This window comes from Argopecten irradians, chromosome 12 (genome assembly GCF_041381155.1).
Source record: "Argopecten irradians isolate NY chromosome 12, Ai_NY, whole genome shotgun sequence".
In the NCBI taxonomy this organism is placed as follows: Eukaryota; Metazoa; Mollusca; class Bivalvia; order Pectinida; family Pectinidae; genus Argopecten; species Argopecten irradians.
Window position 1 is genome coordinate 9,164,438 of NC_091145.1, and position 21,796 is coordinate 9,186,233.

Here is a 21,796-nt window from a genome sequence, read left to right on the forward strand (position 1 = left end):
CAGAAGTGGTTTCACTTTCTGTTTTTAGCCCAGAGTTTTTTAACAAACGACTCAAATGCAAAATATACCGTAGAAACTATAACATTTATTCAAAAATATTTTTTGGGCTGAAGATTATAACAGCTGTGATGTTGACTCTCCAGCATGTGACCTGGCCTACAGATACTTAGACTTAACATCTATTCTATTCTTGATAAAAAGTTATGTGATTGGAGCTAGTGAGAAAATGTGTTAGCCAAGCCATGAACTGAAGCGAGTCAATTGTAAAAGATAAACAAATTCTTGGGGGACTTACGAATTACAAATGATGTAAAATGTCCCATGAAATTGATAAGAAATATTTTGCTGCCGAACAGGGTGCCCACATTATGTATATAAACCCTAACTCCCACAATGGAAGTGGGGAGGTAAAGATTTGTCCATGCTCGGAAAAAACAGCTGGCAAGTGTTTACTGAATTAAACGCCTTATTTGAATTTTGAAACACAACTGTCATAACCCCTGGCATCACCTGAAATGATCGTGTGGTGGGGTGGTGGTGGTGAAGAATTACTTGGCATCACTCTTGTCTATCTATACTGAAGAAAACTGCCAACTATTACCTGATCATAATGTTTGTTCTGAGTTTTAAGACTACACACCATACTGGTGCTACTGAATTATTCTAATAACACCATGCAAAGTTATGAGTTGATACACTAGTACTGTAGCACAATCGTGCAACCTTATAATAGAACGGCAGTAAATTGGGCTTATATTGCTAAGAAGATGAAAAGTCATTCCTGGAACAGATTCTGAAATTGTACAAGGTTCTTACTCTGAAAACAGTGTTCTTATGGACCGAAAATTCTACAATACAGTATTTGTCACTTCCATTCTAAAATCTAACTTACATGGTTTATCACAGAAGTAAGAAAACACACACTATAAGTACATCATACAAGTTTACATAACTTATCTGACCAGCTTGATTAGGCTCTATGTTAAAACACTGATCACACCCAAATTCTGAAGGTTCAATCTGTAGATATATTTGCTGATGTTTAATTATGCAATTTGCATTTTGCAACGTTATTAATTTTGTGATTAATACACATATAAATATGTCGCAATATTGTTCGTAATATACACCAACTATAACACGCAAGGAGGAATTTTGTGCTAAAAAAAGACAGTTGCATAAGTAGCATTTTCCCCCGTGGCGTAAATTTCCATGTGTACATTACAGAGTTTGAGTGGATTACCAAAGCAGATAACAAACATTTACTGCAATATTTTATCCAAACCGAAATATTAGCCACAGTACAAAAAGGTCTGCTTATACTCCAGAAAATATGGCACTATGAGCATCTCATGAAAATGAAATACCAGATAAGGCTGGGCCCAGTTTCACGAACATTCCTTAAATGTAAGGAATCCATGAACTTGAAATTAGGAATTATGAAAGGCTCCTTAACTGAAGGGTTTTTCCTTATTAGTGAAGTAATGCTTTCCTATGGAGAATTTTGAGTTAAGAAATTCAATAAATTTAAGAAATGTTCTTGAAACTTGGCGCAGGTCATGAACGGCAGTCATTGAGATAAGATATTATGGGGTGTAACTAATGATATGGATTGTTCCATCCTGCTGACCAATCCACAGACGTCTGTAGGTGTCCATGGCGACCGCGATTGGATGCTGCAATCCATCCTCCTCTGTCATTAGAAATTTGGAGAACTGTCCATCTCGAGTTAGCAAATGTACTCTATGGTTCCAATTGTCGGTGATGATCAGGCGGCTATCTTTGTCCTGACATATGCCTCTGGGACAGAACTGATATGCTGGATTTCTCCCTATGACTCCGCTGTATGACTTATTGTGGAGTTCATCAAGCACATATCCTGTTTCAGATAACTTATAAGGGTTGATTCTAAGTCTGTACAGGGCAGATGTTGTCTTCATGATGTCAGAACATGGTTGAGAAAAACTTGTAGAAAACCTTTTATGGATTTTGATATTGACACCATTTACATTGTATTCAGAATAATAAAAATCACGCATATTTGTGTATGTGCATTCTTTTGTGAATGTAATGATATTTCCAGTGTTTGACAACCCGACACATAGCAGTGTTTCTGGTGTGCTGTCCATAAAGCGATACTTTTTACCTGTTACTGTAACCCTACTTATAACATTGCTCTGTTCCTGTTGGACATAGATCCCTCTGTGTGTGAGTGGAGTGATATGGACTACATCAGTCATGAGTGGTGCTACTTCCTTCTCAATAACATCTATGTGTTTACTGAAGTCCACTAGGTACAGTTTCCCTCCTATCACAACAAAAGCAGAGTTGACACCTACCGGGGCTATTTTGTCTATGGGAGACTTTGTATACCTGTATCTGATTTCTGATTCAGCATCTTCATACAAACTGTCTGTGTCTGAAGAACTATCCTCTTCTGTGTCCACACCTACACTGTTTCCCTGTGGAATGATATTTTCTGTGTTATCAGATTCAGACATTTCACAAGGCATCCCTTTAAGACTTCCAAATAAGGAATCCAGGTTCTCTCCACAAAATCCTGTGCCAGGACGGAAACTTATTGGTTTTTCTTCTAGTTTTTCAGGTGGATTTGAATTTTCATGAAGAACTTTCAGTATCTCAATAGACTTTGTCCCATCCAAGGTGTCAATAGTTGTGGGATCGTCTTGGAATTCACTAAAAAGTTCCAGACATATGTTTGATTGCTGTATCTTTTCATTCAAACAGCTGAATTTTCCTGCCTGATAATCTCCGACCGCTGACTTTAGTTCCTCACTCCATCTTTCAATTTCCTTTATCAGAATTTCTTTCTTTTTTTCCACTTCTTCTGTTGCTGTTTTACAACTTGTTGTCAGAGATTCTTTTTCCTCTTCTATGACAGTTATACTATTTTTGATAAGTTCACCCATTTCTTTGCCTCTGTTGCTCACTTCCTTCTGGAGTTGGACTTTTTTCTCCATGACAACATCACTTATTTCACAGAATTTATGGTTGCCATGGTTACCATGAATGATGCAGGACATACAAACAAGGCTGTCACATGTTCTACAGAAAGCTGAAACTTCCTTCTCTTTGTGATTCAGGCAATAACTTGGCCTTGTCTTGAATTTATCAGTGGCGCTCTGGCGATCAGTTTGGCAGGCTGCCTGCTCCTTTGGGACAACAGGTGATACTGCTTGTGCCATGTTTTGTAGGTTTTTCTCCGTTTCAATGCATTTGAAGAGCTCCACAGTGTATCTCCTTTACTTTTGAAGGAAAGCACGGATTTCCTTTCTGGAAAAAACAAGTAGACAAAGTAAACAATATCATTAAGTACAGTAGGAAAATCTTTTCTACCCCATCGGACAGAGATATCTGCACATCTGATGAGGGTAAGATTTCTCTGTCTTACCCAGGGCAAGACGGCTTGCACACATAGAACATATATGCGTGATAAACCAGAACCTGTAAAACGTCATATGCAAATGAACATTAACCTGTGCACTCCAATGGGACAATTCTCACCTTTGACCTGGAGCTTCATGCTCGTGCTGATCTTTTACCTAATGATCATTGTGAAGTCCATCTGCCTTCACATATTTCGTTGATGTTTACCCGGTACAAAGTCTGTTTTTAAAAGGTTTTGATATAATGTATTTTAATTTAATTTTTTTTTTTAGCCCACCATCATCAGATGGTGGGCTATTCAAATCGCCTTTCGTCCGTGGTCCGTCCGTCCTTCCGTCCGTCCGTTAACAATTCTTGTTACCGCTAATTCTCAGAAAGTGCTGAAGGGATCTTTCTCAAATTTCATATGTAGGTTTCCCTAGGACTCTAATTGTGCATATTGCATTTTGGGACCGATCGGTCAACAAGATGGCCGACAGGCGGCCATCTTGGATTTTGATAGTTAAAGTTTGTTACCGCTATTTCTCAAGAAGTGCTGAAGGGATCTTTCTCAAATTTCATATATAGGTTCCCCTAGGACCCTAGTTGTGCATATTGCATTTGGGAACTGATCGGTCAACAAGATGGCCGACAGGCAGCCATCTTGGATTTTGATAGTTAAAGTTTGTTACCGCTATTCTCTCAAAAAAGTACTGCAGGGATCTTTCTCAAAAATTTCATTCATATATAGGTTCCCCTAGGGCCCTAGTTGTGCATATTGCATTTTGGGACTGATCGGTCAACAAGATGGCCGACAGGCAGCCATCTTGGATTTTGATAGTTAAAGTTTGTTACCGCTATTTCTCAAAAAGTACTGCAGGGATCTTTCTCAAATTTCATATATAGGTTCCCCTAGGGCCCTAGTTGTGCATATTGCATTTTGGGACTGATCGGTCAACAAGATGGCCGACAGGCAGCCATCTTGGATTTTGATAGTTAAAGTTTGTTACCGCTATTTCTCAAAAAGTACTGCAGGGATCTTTCTCAAATTTCATATATAGGTTCCCCTAGGGCCCTAGTTGTGCATATTGCATTTTGGGACCGATCGGTCAACAAGATGACCGACAGGCGGCCATCTTGGATTTTGATAGTTAAAGTTTGTTACCGCTATTTCTCAGAAAGTACTGAAGGGATCTTTCTCAAATTTCATATGTAGGTTCCCCTAGGACCCTTGTTGTGCATATTGCATTTTGGGACCGATCGGTCAACAAGATGGCCGACAGGTGGCCATCTTGGATTTTGATAGTTAAAGTTTGTTACCGCTATTTCTCAAAAAGTACTGAAGGGATCTTTCTCAAATTTCATATACAGGTTCCCCTAGGACCCTAGTTGTGCATATTACATTTTGGGACCGATCGGTGAACAAGATGGCCGACAGGTGGCCATCTTGGATTTTGACAGTTAAAGTTTGTTACCGCTATTACTCAAAAAGTACTGAAGGGATCTTTCTCAAATTTCATATATAGGTTTCCCTAGGGCCCTAGTTGTGCATATTGCATTTTGGAACCGATCAGTCAACAAGATGGCTTGGATTTTGATAGTTAAAGTTTGTTACCGCTATTTCTCAAAAAGTACTGAAGGTATCGTTTACAAATTTCATATGAAGGTTCCCCAAGGACCCTATAGTTGTGCATATTGTTGATTGGGACCGATCGGTAAACAAGATGGCCGACCGACGGCCATATTGGATTTTGATTGTTAAAGTTTGTTACCGCTATTTCTCAGAAAGTACTGAAGGGATCTTTCTCAAATTTTATGTGTAGGTTCCCTTGTACCCTAGTTGTGCATAGTACCTTTTAGGACTGATGCATAATGCCTTTCGGGACTGATCGGTAAACAAGGTGGCCAACCGGCCGCCATCTTAGATTTCATTGTTGAAGTTTGTTACCACTATTTCTAAGAAAGTACTATAGCGATCTGTCTCAAATTTTATATGTCGTGTGTTTGAAAAAGTTTGAAAAGCAGGGAAAAGATCCCTCTTTCCATTGTCAGACATAGATCTTTCTTTGGTGGGCGCCAAGATTCCTCTGGGATCTCTTGTTTTTTTTTTACTTTGAATATTTCAAAATGCTTTAGGTTCTTGTTTGTCACAGTGCATCGAGTTTAACAAAGTTTTTGACAAAGTAAAAAAAAATTCTAAGATTGATACAGTACAGGTAGTAAATAAATGTTTGTCTCTACTTTTTGAAATTGCGTATTTGTAGTTTTTAACATTTTGTTGGGAAATTACTGGGGCAGAAAAGGATCATATTCTACCTAAAGAGTAGGACAGAGAAATATCTACCCTCAGAGGAGATTCACAACTGTCTAACCATCGGCAAGCCTTGGGTTAGACAGTCATTAATCTCCTCCTCGGGTAGAGATTTCTCTGTCTCAAGGTAGGGAAAGATCCTATTAATCTCTGATGGCAATGTAGTTGTTTTAATTTTACAATCCCGTAAGCATACAAGGCTATGGGATTAGAAAAATAAACACTTTTACATTTAGATCAACTAAAACTTTAATTTATTTACCTATTACCCATTATTTTTACATAATTAGAGTTAATAAATACAACCATTTAAAGTACTTCAGGTTAGAATGTCTGGTAACAGTTTGATCAATTTCTATCCATTTTCATTATTATGTTCATAAAGCTTCCCATGTAAAGATGTTTGTTTTTGTGTTTCTACTAAAATTGACCCATTTAACAGACTACATCTTCTTATCAAATCGATTACATCATGTCGTTATAATAAAAAAATATCTCTGATCCAGACATACAGCAGGAAGTGAATTTGATTCTATACATGCACATACGTACAGTACCATGTTATGTGGCTGCCGACAGTATTCCATAATCAATAAATCTAATAAATCTGGTAAATATTTGTCATTTATGAGGTTGAATTCATCTGCTGATAGTTATAACTGTGTAAAAACAAAATACCCACCTTCAGCCTCGCCTTAATTGTTGTGCACCAGTTACTACCAAAGACTTTGTTGTACGTGACATTTCAGTGACATGAGCAGGTTTCACATATCATTCTCAGAATCAAATATCATGTTGAGCTGTCTAGCATGTATCTGCAGGAAGAGCAGCAAAAGTGGTTTCACTTTCTGTTTTTGACCCAGAGATAATTCACAGGTTTTCTGGAAAAGATCAGAGTGAAATAACACATTAGTTTCACTTGATATATTTCAAACCACAATCAAGCTGTCCACCCAACGTAAAAGGATACATGTATACAAACCTTTCATCTAAACATAAGCTCCAATACCAGTGTAAGATGTGTCTCGGTAGAAGGTTGTGTGACTGGTGCATACACATCTACATAATTCAGGGCTGCTATGTGCAGTTGTAGGCTGGTATGTACAGTTGTAGGCTGCTATGTGCAGTTGTAGGCTGCTATGTACAGTTGTAGGCTGCTATGTACAGTTGTAGGCTGCTATGTACAGTTGTATGCGCAGCCAGGCTCAAATGATTATTTGTAGTTACCATATTTGACACAATATACAATATACTGTCAATAAGCTACTTTCTACTTGTAAGTTTAAATATATATAATACACATTGGGCAAAGAAGTAATTCTAGCAGTATGTGGATATTGAGCATCTACTGTATAGGTCTACAATGTTTAAAAAAATATTCTAACAGTATAGACTGAATATATTCAAATTTTCCAGGCGAACTGCCCATTTGTGGAGACACAAAAAGAACAAATTTACACAAAAATTACAAACTAAGGACGGTCACGAATTTTCACAAAAACAGAAATGCATGTATATATACACATGTATACAACAAACTCAACTGTTTGAGGCCTATTTGTAAAGATATTATGCATGGTGAAGGGATCCCTAGGAATGTACCTTTATGTGTAATCTGCATTATCACTACTGGTATATAATGTACAGTAATCAGACTCTATCATTAAATATTGTTAAATTTGCATTTTCAGAAACTTCTGAATCAATATAATCATGGATTAAACGAATTACATTTCAGCCATATGAATGTACTTATGTTATTATTGAAATTTAAGTCAACAGGCAGATATAACATAATTTCTACTTCGGATTGAGAAAAATATCAAACATAATTCTAATTATATATATATATCTCAACTATATGATGAATGTTTTATGGATGCATGTGCAATTGATAAGCATTTATAGATACAATAAAATTTATTTTCATCAGTGCCCAGCAATGGTAGAAACAATGGCAAATGTAATGGTTATGGTGGTCATATTATTAAGTTATGTCCCATCTACATTGAGTATATGACAATTGTTTTTGTTGTGGCCCTTTTGGTTATCTCCCCTTTATAGGGGCAGCTGAGTATTGGCTGATTGATTGAGTTATCTGCCTGATTGATTGAGTTATCTGCCTTGCATATATTAATATATTTATTTACTTATAGGGGAGAACTCAGTCATCTTATTTAATACTGAGTTATCCCCCTTGTATAAGAAGATAGATTATTAGTAATCAAGTTATCTCCCTTTTGTAGGGGGAGCTGATATCCTGCCTGGTAGATATGCTGCGTCTAATGGATGAGGACCACTACGAGGCTGTGATGAAAATGTTCCCAGAACAGCCACCACTAAAGGTATGTAGATATGCCTTTGGAAATCTCTCTGAACAAAAATAATTAACAAACTGATGTCATTTGTACTGTATGGTACAGTGAAACTCGGTTAATACGAACTCTAAGGGACCGAGATAAAACTTCGAGTTATCCGAGTGTTCGAATTAAGCGAGCTCTCATGTCTACTGACGATTTCTTTACTTGGTATATATAGGCTAGTTCCATGTCGTAAAACGATGTGAACAAAAGAGATGTCAAAATCGCCGATGGTAGTTACAAAATCATAACAATAAAACCAAGACATATATTTTGAAATGACTTTCTACGGCAGATTTATGAAAAAGAAATCGGCATTTTTGGCAATCTTGTTGTCCAAAAAATCTCATTTCGAGTTATAAGAACATTTTATGAATGATATTTGTCATTCGGATCCAAAATTTGCTTCGTATTATGCGAGTTCTTTGAGTTTTCCGAATTCGAATTATCTGAGTTCTTTAAACAAAGATAAAAAGGGAATTCGGCCGGGACCGGCAAAGAACTTAGTATCAAGCCGGGTTTTCGAATTATCCGAGTTCGTATCACCCAAGTTCCACTGTAGGTTGTGGAAAAAATATACATTAGTCCCTATTTCTGGCCCCAATTTCTCAAAACAAAAAGCACTGACTTAATTTCTTATGTTTGAAAATTTGACTTAAGGCCGTTTTGTAACTAAATTTGTTTCGAATAAACTCATTGGTAAAAACATTCTGCTATTTTTTGTGACTCAACATTACTTTTCAAGTAAATTCTGTTTCAGGATTTCTTGCTTAGAGTTTTTCTGACATTCCAAGAACTTATCAAACCTGAAGTTTTCCCATCACAATGGACCGTCATGAGACTGGTAACTAACAAGTAAGTATTATAGGTCGAGGTTATCAGGAGGTCAGACACAAATATGATAGGTCAAGGTCGTCAGAAAGGTCAGAAACAAATATTATAGGTAAAGATCATCGGGAAGGTAATAAACAAGGATAATAGGTTAAGGTCGTCAGGAAGGTCAGTGAAATTTATTACAGGTCAAGGTCAAAAGGAACATCATTCATAAGTATTATAGGTCAAGGTCATGAGGAAGATCAGTTACAAGTAAGTATTATAGTTCAAGGCCAAAGGAAAGGTCACTCATAAATATTGTAGGTCAAAGTCATAAGGAAGGTCACTAAAAAGTAAGTAACAAGTAAATATTATAGGTCAAGATCAAAAGGAAAGTAAATAAAAAGTAAATATTATAGGTCAAAGTCTCTGAATTTATGTCGATATACCTGATATACATATCATTTACAGTATAAGGATCAAGTTATTTACATGACCATGGATTTTTCTTTGCAAACAGTAGTTGTATGTTATTTGTATAGAATTGTGGAATAGTGATGAATCCATTTTGTCTTTCAGTGTAATTTTTACTGCTGTGGAATACTTCTCACAAGCTCTCACCAAACACTTTTTACATTCCGAAGACTTTGACCAACCTGTAAGTATCTGTATTTCATACTGAGTCATAATTAAAGAGCTGATTTTCAGTTAAAACTAGAAATGCTAACGGTTGGTGTTCAGATATATTGTATTGAATTGATATACTGGCAGGGTTTTTTCTCACTTAATTGGGAAGGGGCCTTTTTACCTCATTTTGGGAAGAAAATTGGTCAATTGGGAAGAGAATTTCCAGGAGTAAGCTGTATATTTTGGGAATTTGGCTAAAATTTGAAATAATTTCCATTGGGAATGGGGCCCATTACCGGCCCCGCCCCCAAAAAATACCTGACTGGTATATATAGATTTACAATTTTGACATTAAAAGTGAAACGTATGTCTATATGGAAGCTATGGGGAAAATATCTTCTCTAGTTTAACCTGGATGACTTGTAATTTGGCTATCAGCAGATATTTTACCTGATTTCTGGGTAGATTCTTTTTACTAAAATGGATAGAATGTTTGTGTATGTAATTCTTGTTTGTAACAATCTTTAACAATCAATTATCTCCCCTTATCAGTTATTATCTCCTCTTGTTCTAGCTCTGGCAGCACTATTTTAACCTCTCCGTAGCCTTCATCACCCAGCCCAGTCTTCAGCTGGAAAAATACTCGGAGGCTAAGAGGAAGAAAACAAAAGAAAGGTAAGACAGTCCAACAGTTTAGCAATTAAGTTCTAAGTTTAGGTTGTATTTCAAGAAGATTTTTTTTTACATAAAAAGTACTTATGATTGTTTTCAACTCTTAACATTTATATTTTGTTGTTCATCAACAGATATCAGGATATGCGGGTACCCATGGGTTATCAAATACAAACACTGTGGGAAAAACTAGGTAAGTTATCCTTTAGATTTACCTCAACTGTAACATGGTATTGTGGGGATGGTGTGGTCAGTGAATCAGAAGAGATATCTGAATATTTACAGTTTGCACTGATATTCTTTCGATATCCATACGTTTAAAAAATACCATTATCGCGACTTAATGATATTGAATCATAAATAGGGTATTCTACTGTTTTGGAATACTCACTATGGTAGGCGATAAAAAATAACATGATACAAATATTGACGGATGATGAAATGGGGTTAAAACCAATATATAAGCAATGCATTGCGGCCTAGTCTGCATCAAATACTAAAGGATTGAAACTATCACTTTAGAACCAGGAGTTCTGGAAGGGGAAGGGTAACACCTCCGTGGTCTTTTAGTTAATAGATCTTAGAAACATGTTGCATACTTTTACAATTTGTAGCCAATTAATTTGATTATGGTCAACTTTATTTGCATATCTGATTCAGGTAACAATCAACGTCACTTCATCCCATCTCTGATTGGTCCATTCCTCGAGGTTACCTTGGTACCAGAACACGAGCTGAGGTTAGCCACGCTGCCGATTTTTTATGATATGATGAAATGTGAGCAAAGAATCACAGGCAACTTTCTCCTGGTGAGTAGTAAAGATGTTCCTAAATATTCTTCACCCTTTCACTCATCCAACCCCAAAACTTCATAATGGATTATTCTAGCCTTTGATTTAGGAGAGTCTAAATGTGTCTTCAGGGGATGAAAGTATTTAAGAGAACATTTATTATATCAATGGTAGGTCCTATTAAGAAGATTATGGTTTCATGGAGATGCAATTCTGATACCTCTATTCACGAATCAAGTTTGAATTTTATTTTGGATATTTACTGGGATTTACTGTAGATCATTGACATTTAACCATCCAATATTAGGTGATCAGCTATTTAAAACCAACTTTCATGGTTATCTCATTGTAAACATATTCTCAGAAAGTAACATGTCCCAACGTACTACCACAAGTCCTCCATCTCTTTGTCACGAGTTTGAATTACATGTTGGGCAGTTGCCATGTACTGACCACTGGTTGGTGGTTTTTCTCTGGGTACTCCAACTTTCTTCCACCATCTGAACTTGGCATGTCTCTAAATGACCCTGGGTGTTAATATGATTTTGAGCTTATCAAACTAAACTAATCAGCCAAATTATAATCTTATATTATTTTCTGGTATTAGTTTTTTTCGAATGACCAAAATCTTATAACTCTAATCAATCTCTGTTATCATCTGAATGATAAGAGCAGAAAACGAATTTCTGCATCAGCCAAGACACAGATTGTTAAATTCATATTATTTATCTTCTCAAGGACGTATATGAGAAGGATAAGTCACACTGGGTTTTGGGGTTGTACAAGGCAGGAGTTTTTGTGTAGTGCACTGACCGTGACGTTGGGCAACGGCTGATTTTCTTTTGATATCCGCCGGCGCAGCCTTTGATGTAGCTTACGGGTCCGAGGGTTACCGTCTTACTTTCTGAAGCGGGGCCTTCACTTCATGAGCTGTCGTATTTTTTTAACGAAAATTTAAGACATATCTTCTAAATCTTCCGTCCTTAAAGCAAGTAATAAACGTTGTGATATTTAATAAACTTTACATTGGTGTGTCGTTTGACTCGATAAGACAAGTATTTGTTGAGAAAAACGGTTTTTATTCCCGGTTCATAGGCGTCTCGCGTGGTGTTTAGTAGTGTAAAGAGACAGTCACGAATTCTTCTCACTTATAAATCCTTGATCTTCATTACTTCAGGTGGAAAATGAGATGATAGAAAAGCTAGATATGTTCATCACAACATGTGGCAAGGGAGACAACCAGTATAGAGAGCTCTTCAGAACAAAGTAAGTCTATTTTCTAGTATTAAAGGTACAATATATTCTGTATCTGAACAAAAAAAATTCTAATGATTCAGATAAAAAAAATGTAAAAATGTCATGTTACATACAATCGTAAGATTGAAATGTAGTAAATTTGAACTAAAACTTCCAAGAAATCTTTTGACAGAAGATTTTAAAACATGATTTATTGGTTGGTATATTTAAAACAATTAGACAATATTTTGAAGATGTCTCAAAAAATACCATATGACTAATTCCAAAGACCGCATATGCAGGCCATAATACAGGGGCTGTGGTAATTTTGCTCATTATATGACATAATATTTTATGCATGGGAAATATATGTTTTTACTGTCAAGTACGACAATATAGACATATAGAGAAGAAAGTTGTACTTATAATTTTTTTTTTTACTAAATTACCAAATTATGTGTGGTGTCCCAAGTTTACGACTTGCTCGGTGGAACAGTGTAAAATATACTGTAGCTGCCTGACCTCCAGATAGAACAAGTTATTTGTTGTGCTGATATTAATACATGTGGATGATTTTATCTGAATTATTGCTGATATCAGGTCCCAAGATAATGAATCAATCTTAAGTCTAAAACAGTCGTAAGTTTAGGGTTACCCAATCATAGAGGACGTTACAAAAAGTTTCATCATTTTTCATTGGCCAAGCAAAAACTTAAATCTAAGACTGTTTCATGATCCTGGGACTAGATTACCTATTTCAACTCTCTTGCCAACCATATTTTTGTATAGAGTGTAACGAGTGCGCTACAAAACAATGTACACAGCACCAAGGTCAGTGTAATTGTGAGCGAGATATTTACCTATATCACGCTTCAGATATCACGCTATCGCCACGAGGTAGTTTTAAGCCCATTTAGCACGATTTCCACGAGATATTGCGCAAGTAACATTAATTTTAGAACATCCCTCGTATCTAACTTTATCTTAAATGAAGCCAGAAAAAAAAGATGGACATGAAAATCTATTTTTAGCAATGTATTCCCAACTTGATGCTTTGAAATATTCCTGTATTTTACAGAATTTCATTACAGTATGTCTGTCAATAAAAGTCTGTTATGTCTGTATTGTATTTTGAAAGTATTAGAGTGTGGAGGAGTTGCTTCCCTTCATTCAAGATTTCATACATAAAGAGTTGTCTGAATTCCTATAATGTAGGTCCATGTTTTGACTGAAGGGTTGTTCTTTAGATGATTCTTTGTTGATTGGTGTTCATTTCTTTAATTAATGTATGCAAGTTAGAACTCTTCACTGACAATTTACCTGCTGTTGTTGATATAGTGAAACATCTTGATCCTAATGTTGCGAAAAAAAAAAAAATGAGAGAGAGAGAGAGAGAGAAAGAAAAAAAAAGGAAAAAATATTTGAGATTTCCAAAGTAATTAAGAAAACTCAAAATTCAAAAAGATTTTACATTGATTCTTTAAATTTTGAAAAAAATCCAGGTCTGTATTTATTGATCATGACAGAAAATTAAAAACTGCATTTCGGCATGATTGCTAATGATAATTGGCCAGTTGGTATAGGCGGTTGATGTGTTTGCCAATAAATGCCTTTACAGTCGCTGGATTGCACTGCTGTGCTTTGTAATGTGGCTTGTCAGTAGTATAGAAAGAAGCCTAATTTTGAATTTCAAAAGGAACTGTATCATTGGCGGACTTTGAAATGAGAGTTACTTTGTTGAAAGGTATCTATTTTAAGATCTTGGCATTGTGGACGCTGAAGAATGTTGGTAATTGGTGTATTTGATTGATGGAGAAATGTAATGGTATCTCAAAACAACCTGTTACCAGTATCATTACTATTACCGACCAAACAAACAAATCTCATAATAGATATTGAAATATTGATGTATACTTACAAAAAATTAATGACCTGGATGAGATATTAAAGGGAGACAACTCCGGGAAATAAAAATTTCATCCAAATTAAAATCTCTGTCAGCCAAATTAAGCAGTTTTAGGTGTTCTAGCTGTAGGTCATATCATCTGCTTCTGTTTGGTCAATTGGAGCAATCAGTGACTATAAGAACGAAGGTGTTTAAAAACTTTTCACCTTTGGACATTTATTAACTGTACTACAGGCCTAAGTCTGTATGCTCAATGGAGCTAAGTCTCTCAAGTACCTTATTGTTGAATCTGAGGTCCTTACATGCCAGGACTCCCAAGGAGCAAGATCAGGTGTCGTAAGGGGAGATAATTAGGACAGAAGGGATATAACCTGGATGTGGATGTGAGTGGTATACTCGTTTACCCCTTAAACATAATAATGAACTGTTCCAGCCTTTGAATGAGAGAGTCCAAATGTGTCTATAGGGATGTTAACTGAAATGTGTTTAACATCACTTAATCGATCCCCACAAATCGTAAACACCTACTGTGTTTGACCAAATAAAGACACTGCAATAAAGAAAAAGGACAATAATGGGATGGGCCAATAGACGTGGTCCGATTGTTTAAATGATGTTAGGTGTGTGGTGTGATTGGGAGGGAAGATAATGACAACATTGGAGCTCCCTGTCTGATCCCCCTAAAGACTTCGACAAACACTCCTATCCCCTGGTCAACACGAGCAGACGGACAGGAGACACAAATAATCAGAGGAATCAACCTTAGACGACTTTTATCTCAAATTAATGAGAGACTGTAAAAATTCAACCGATTTCTTTTAAATCTGAGATCGGAAAATAATGGAGTTGGAAGCTTTAAAGTTTATCTCTTTTTAAGTATCCTGGAATTATTTGAAATAGCTTCCTGTAATAAAATGTTGTTGTACAATTGAAATTAACTGGAAATGTATGCCTATATGATCTTCTTTATTTATTATTGGTAAAAGTTCATTAAGTTCTGCAATTATTTGAATTTTTGCCAGGTCTTGTTCATATTGATTAAAGCAATGTAAATTGAAATATTGTTTACGTAGATTAAAATTCAATTGTGATTCAAACTTCAATATTTGCAATGTGAAGTTTTACAAAAACAACAAAAATTATGTTTTGTAACTTAATCAGGGGGTAAATGAAATTATTTTTTAAAAGCTTTTCCTATGTCTCTCAATAATTTTGAAAACCAATTTAACCCATAGAATTTAATTATCATTCTCTTCAGTTTTAGAGTAATGTTTTAAATATTTGGTAGTATCTCACTTTTCAAGATTGACCTGATATACACAGAGGGAAATTGATTGTCATTGTTTTCAATAAAACTGGTGTTGAGGAATAATAGATTTGAGTAACAAAAGATTATAACTGTTTTGGCCTGAGGTCTCAATTTTCACCTGGCTCTAACCGAGATCTGATAAAGGTTGTCCTCAGCCAGACTAACACCTTAACAACTACTCACAATTACCTTGCACGTCTGCTTGATTTCCTTTAAAAGAGTTTAAAAATTCGAAAAAAAATTACGGCTTCTGGCAAAACATGTAATCATTATTGTTGAAATATGTGTACGGTAGCCCCAGGGTGGTAATTGATTAAGGTCTAGTAATCTGTCTGTCTTTGGATTTCTTTATTAATATGGATGATTTTTATACAGTTTGGTGAGAAGTATTAACTACCCATGGGTATTTGAGAGTGTCATTATAAGCAAAGAGATTGAGTGAGAAGGAGAAGAACTACAGAGGACAACAGGTGATTTTAAACCTATTTTAAAAACCTAGATTTCCAGGAGGAAAATTTTGAAGATGGATTAGTGATGAAACATGTGTACAAACTTTCTATTTATGAAATATTGATTTAGATATATCTACATTGATGCATTAGTCAGAAATGATATAAAAAAATGGATTTTACTGATGTTTGATGTTAAAATCAAACTGAAAGGATTTCTGTTTTAAAACCCTGGTAACGCTGATCCTAATGGACAGTTCAACAAATTGGTGTTAAAAAGTTGTTCTGAATATATATAGAAGTTGTCGACATTTACGAACATTCCCGGAGGCTATAGAAACAGTATCTATTTACGGAAGCATTATCAGGACCTGGATTGGCCCCTCATGGTTGACTTGTCGGGTGGTGTTTGTGTACACAGTGTTAAAGGGCTGTAATCGTGTCCCTGGTGACAAGCGACACCCATTTTATACAGAAATTCTTAATCCAACAGCCCTTGTACCAATACCTATCGTAGTTGTTGACACTATTTTTAAAAAGGCAAGGACGTTCAACGGCTTTTTTTTTCTATTTACCTGGAGATAATAGAATTGGAGAAAGATTATCAGAGATTGGATTCGCTTTTCAAACCAGTGGACTTTTTGTGTGGAAAAATGCTTTTCATAAAGCGTCATGGATAGCGCGTGGTGTGTGAGGTGGGATCATTAGAGTACACATTATTGTGGTTTGGTGTGACGATATCGGTGGCAAGGTTACGCCACACTATTATTGCACATTCACTACATACTTTACAGCTGTATGAAAGATCTTTTTAAATTAAAAAAAAGATCTCCATTCTTGCATGTTTTAAATGGATTTACACCTTGATGGAAGAACATTGTGTGGACTTGGTCGACAATTGATAATGAAGTTTTATTAACTGTGAGAGAATCTTAATTTTTTTCTGTGAGTTAATTTACAAACTTTGGAATGATGGTCAACGGAAAGGATGACCACGTCGGGTACTGTCCAGTGTGTGGGAAAACACAGAGTAAGAGGATCAAACGCATGAAGTCTCAGACATCAAGGTAAATAGAATCATCGTCAGATAAAAAGTATCATCCCACTACCTATTGTGTTTACTGCTGAAAAAACTGATCAATTTCCTCTCATTCTATTTGCCAGTTCAGTGATTGCCAATTTGATTATAGATCTGTTTATCTTTTCATATCATTTCTTATTTGACACATCACTGATGAAGCATTACCAAAGATAGGTTTTCGATTGCCATCAGTGTTTTTCAAGGTTTGATTATTCCAGTCTAATAATACATGTATACACTTTGGCAGTATAGTATGATACTTTACTGTAATAGGGATATGATTACAGATTATGACCATTTAAGGTTTTTCTGGCAATTACAAAATGTTGTTATAGTATAATAACCATTACAATTTGTTGTCATGGTCACAGCTTAAATGCATTATAAATGCAGCATGAAAATGAATAAAGCATGCTGCTTACTTTTGACTTTATATAACCTTACTTAAGCTACATCATGTCTGCAACAATTGTTTCAATTATGCAAATTATACTAGGGTCATGGTTTAACAATAGTACCATGAGATTCCTACTTACAAATGATGACAAATTAACAAGATTCTTTTGCAAAAATAATGCCAATATGATAATGTTTTACTGTAGTGTGGTGTATCAAGGTTTAATTGGACAAATGGGAGTAGGTTTCTATATAACAAATGAAGGAGCCACTGTGGCCGAGTGGTTAAGATGTCCCGACATATTACCACAAGCCCTCCACCTCTGGGTTGCAAGTTTGAATCCTATGTGGGGCAGTTGCCAGGTCTGACCCTGGTCGGTGGGTTTTTCTCCGGGTAGCTTTCCTCCACCATCCTACCTGGCACTCCTTAAATGACCTTGGTTGTCGATAGGACTAAAACCACAATAAACAAAAATATAACAAATGAAGAAAACTTGAAAGCTGTTAAGTACAGTATCTCAGGTGATAAATATCTGTAATTCTCCCTCTCCACCATCCTTGCCGCCCCTCCAGGAACCCACCACCCCCAACCCTTCCTCCACAGATAGAGATACTTGTCTGAAACCTTCCCACTCCCCTAAAATGGATCTATAGGGAATGTAACAATAATTAATTTCTTTGAACTGATATTAATTGGGTTTTAGTCAGAATTGGCTGTAATATCTATTTATATTGGATATCAAAGTATAGAATAGATAGGCCATTTAAGAAAACCCATCTGTTGGCTTAATAGCACTACTATTAGACATTGTTTTTCTGTGCTGAAATTTCACAAGTATTTCCCTAACATTTTTATTCGGCATTATACATTATGTATTTATTGGTAAAACTTCTTCATTTGCTGTTTCCTTATTCAACATTGAAAATCAAATCACTATGAAGGCATGTGATTTTTTTTCTTGACATATGGGGGCAATTTGTTAACAGAAACTGCAAGGAATGTCAAATATCCAGAAACACATAACTTGGTATAGAACTTGTACAGTTACTGCACATGTTCGGAATTCAATTTCTGGTAAATATGCAGTATATGTGTTACAGAAATTCTTGTATTGAAATACGTACATCTCGCTGTTGGTTCCAAGCGAGTTTGGCATTAAGTTTTAGGATAAATTCATTCACCCCAGCTACAAGTTTCTGTGTTAGTTTGTCTAGTTAAGTGGCTTAGAGGGAAGGGTGTCTTACATTCTACCACTTATCGTGTGCCCTTTACCTCTAGGTCACAAGTTAGAGTCCTTTAGTTTATATGATTCAGTAGCTGAGAGGGTTGGATGTCCAACACACTACCAATAGTCCTCTATACCTCTAGGTCACGGCTAGACAGCATAGCCACCAGTCTCTTGAATATTAAAACACATCAGTAAAATTAGGCTTGATAATTTTTTTTTCTCTCTGTGACAACTCAGATTCTAAGGACCCTTGGTTTCAAAATAGGGGGAGATAATCTTTGATTAGAATTCTGCTGAGAATTTTTTTTTCGATAATTTAGGGTCTGCTGGTCATGCAGTCCTAAGTCACAACTTGTCTTTCGTCTTTCAACAATTGCAGAAAACTCACTCCATACCTATTATACTTTTGGGTCAGGGTGAATGAAAGAACCAAGAGAAACCCTCCATCTTTGATTAGAGATTCCAACCCTGGACACCTAGGTGAAGGACGAAGTTCCTTTATTAGTGGACAGTTGTGGTATGGATTACAATGTGTACTCTGGCCATACCCCAGTTATCAGATAAACAAACAGTACTGTTTGACCACAGTATTGACCAACACCTGTATGAGAATGTATCACACATCATTATCAGATAGACAGTCGACTCCAATTCATCCTTATCACCAGTAATATTTTTCTTTAAAACATCCTCCCTCCCCCCCTCCCCTGGGCCCCTTTTTCTTAACATCCCCATCCCCATCTGATCTCCTTCTTTCCTTTTCATTCTTTCATTTTCTGACTTATTCTTGATGTCGTCCTCTTTTTTTTTTTAAAGAGAGAAATATTCTTTAAGGTTTATCCATTTTCAAATTGTCAAAATGATTTGTTTTTTCAAGGTTTTCACACATCAGTCTATTGGATTTTTATTTAGAATCATCGATAATGCCCTCTCTGGGTCCTCTTTACAAGACTGTGATGTACATTACTTGTCCTCTGAGTCACCAAATTCAAGGAAAGTGATGTAAAGTCAATGGACTCTCATAGTCCTCTGAATAGGACCCTGATTTAGATCTGCACTCTTTAAGCAAGACTGTGGTCCTCTGTGGATCTCCACATTTTTGAAGGACTATGACGTGCTATGTAGATCCTATGTAGTCTCTATGTCCTATCTGAGCCCACTTTACAGGACTGTGATGTCAATTTGACGTCCTCTCTGGGCTTCTGTACCTTGATTTAGACTGTCCTATCAGAGCCCTTTACTGGACTGTGATGTCAATTTGACGTCCTCTCTGGGCTTCTGTACCTTGATTTAGACTGTCCTATCTGAGCCCTCTTTACAGGACTGTGAAGTCCTCTCTGGGCTTCTGTACCTTGATTTAGACTGTCCTATCTGAGCCCTCTTTACAGGACTGTGATGTCGACTTGATGTTCTCTCTGGGTCCCTATACCTTGATTTAGACTATATGTCCTATCTGAGCCCACTTTACAGGACTGTGATGTCGATTTGATGTCCTCTCTGGGCTTCTGTACCTTGATTTAGACTATATATCCTATCTGAGCCCACTTTACAGGACTGTGATGTCAATTTGACGTCCTCTCTGGGTCCCTGTACCTTGATTTAGACTATATGTCCTATCTGAGCCCACATTACAGGACTATGATGTTAATTTGATGTCCTCTCTGGGCTGCCACATCCCTGGTCCGATGCACCGCTCCTGAAGATCAATGGATTAAAGGCAATCTGAGAGCGCACTACAATAAAACAGTAATACGACTGTAAGAGTGTTTATGTATGTTTAATGTCTCAACCCGGACTTATTTACAAATCATCCAGATATATCACTTACATTAACCAGGGGACACGATAGTCACGATATTTAGCTCCACTTTTCTCAAATCCCCCACTCTTTTATCTCCCGAGATGTCTTTGCTTTTGTTTGTTTAGTAACCTCAGTGTAATCGGAACTTGATACAAATGTTAGCTTCTTATCCGGTATCTTATGTTTGTAGTGAAATAATGGAACCTCTCCCATTTCTTGCATGATGGACCCCATTTACTGCATGATAGTACCATCACAAGATAATTTTATCAGCACCACAATGAAATAAAAGAAACATATTTTCGTAATGTGTCGATGAGACCATTCCTGATAAGATCTGTAGTATTAGCACCTGTGTCAGACATGCGATTATATAAAAGTATATATGCACTCATAAGCTGGGGTAAAAGATATCAACTGTACTCCCTGTCATATCTATTGACCAAAGTAAATGAAGGGGGTGGCGGATGTATCCAATGTCCTCAGGGTGCTAGGTCGGTGAAGGTTCGGTGGAGGAATATTGACTAAAGAAAATGAAAAATGATATTTTACTTTGTCAAATTGTTAGACATACGGTACATTATGTAAGTTTCTTTCACTAACAGTTCAGTGTAGTAGTGAATGTAAGATAAAACATCTTTTTTAATTAAAACTTTTCTGACCCATGTTTACAATTTCATTTGTAGACAGAGCTACATTTCTGAAGTGTTCTAACATAATTTTGAACATTCCACCTTTAGAATTATTTCTGAATAATGATCTTAAGTGGAATTTTGTCACCCCAGTGACCATGAAAACTTGATTTTATTTACTGTATCATCATTTTCTGACAAGTCACAAGGACCAGAAAAGTCTATAATTTCATGACCTTGACCTCAATCAGGTCAAACTACCAAGGTCAAGTCTCTCCGGTCAGGTTGCTAAGGGAGGTAATCTTGGGTCACCTTTCTAAGGAAATAGAAGTTGATATTATACCATTCGTCTATAAAACAATTCAAAGAGTGAAAAAATGTCTTGTAGAACTTTTACATACGTTAAAACTGGTTATTTTTGCAAATCATTTTGTAATTTGGTCTACAAAATGAGAAAATTGAAGTTTTCATTGCTTTTATATACTGTATATAATTTAGCCATTTCTCAGTTTTTCATAAATCAAATTTTTGCCACTATAGCATTTTCTGCAAAATAACCAGTTCTACAGATTTGTATCACAGGTATTGTAAAGTTTCTGTATACATGTATTTACAATGTAGTTATTGTGTTCATTGAAAACAACTGTTATACTACCAAACTAATCACCAACATAAAAGGGATACCTGTATCCCCTAATAGGGTATGTTGTCCCTTATCTAGAAAAAAAACCTAATCCCTCTCTCCCTAGTCTGTGCCCTAATAGTGGATTAAATCAGATTCCTTTCCTGGCAGGTC

General features: G+C 36.2%; 2 protein-coding genes across 2 annotated transcripts in view; one reads left to right on the forward strand and one right to left on the reverse strand.

Moving 5' to 3' along the window:
- The window catches only part of LOC138336639 (dedicator of cytokinesis protein 4-like), a 167,326-nt gene that overhangs the window by 100,424 nt on the left and 45,106 nt on the right, over positions 1-21,796 (forward strand). The window contains exons 37-43 of the mRNA XM_069286164.1: positions 7,945-8,043; positions 8,819-8,913; positions 9,451-9,529; positions 10,073-10,173; positions 10,305-10,363; positions 10,831-10,979; positions 12,139-12,227. Coding sequence (XP_069142265.1) covers positions 7,945-8,043; positions 8,819-8,913; positions 9,451-9,529; positions 10,073-10,173; positions 10,305-10,363; positions 10,831-10,979; positions 12,139-12,227 — 671 coding nt within the window. The remainder of the gene's footprint in view (positions 1-7,944; positions 8,044-8,818; positions 8,914-9,450; positions 9,530-10,072; positions 10,174-10,304; positions 10,364-10,830; positions 10,980-12,138; positions 12,228-21,796) is intronic.
- Positions 66-6,908, reverse strand: LOC138304891 (uncharacterized). Its single transcript, XM_069245256.1, has 3 exons — positions 6,681-6,908; positions 6,381-6,579; positions 66-3,294 (listed from the first exon to the last, which is right to left on the reverse strand). The coding sequence occupies exon 3, from the start codon at positions 3,204-3,206 to the stop codon at positions 1,587-1,589; it is 1,620 nt and encodes a 539-aa protein (XP_069101357.1). The 5' UTR covers positions 3,207-3,294; positions 6,381-6,579; positions 6,681-6,908; the 3' UTR covers positions 66-1,586.

What these genes read in the sequence shown, in the direction of transcription:
- LOC138304891 (XM_069245256.1), bottom strand. Translation starts at nt 3,206, where the DNA reads ATGGCACAAGCAGTATCACCTGTTGTCCCAAAGGAGCAGGCAGCCTGC.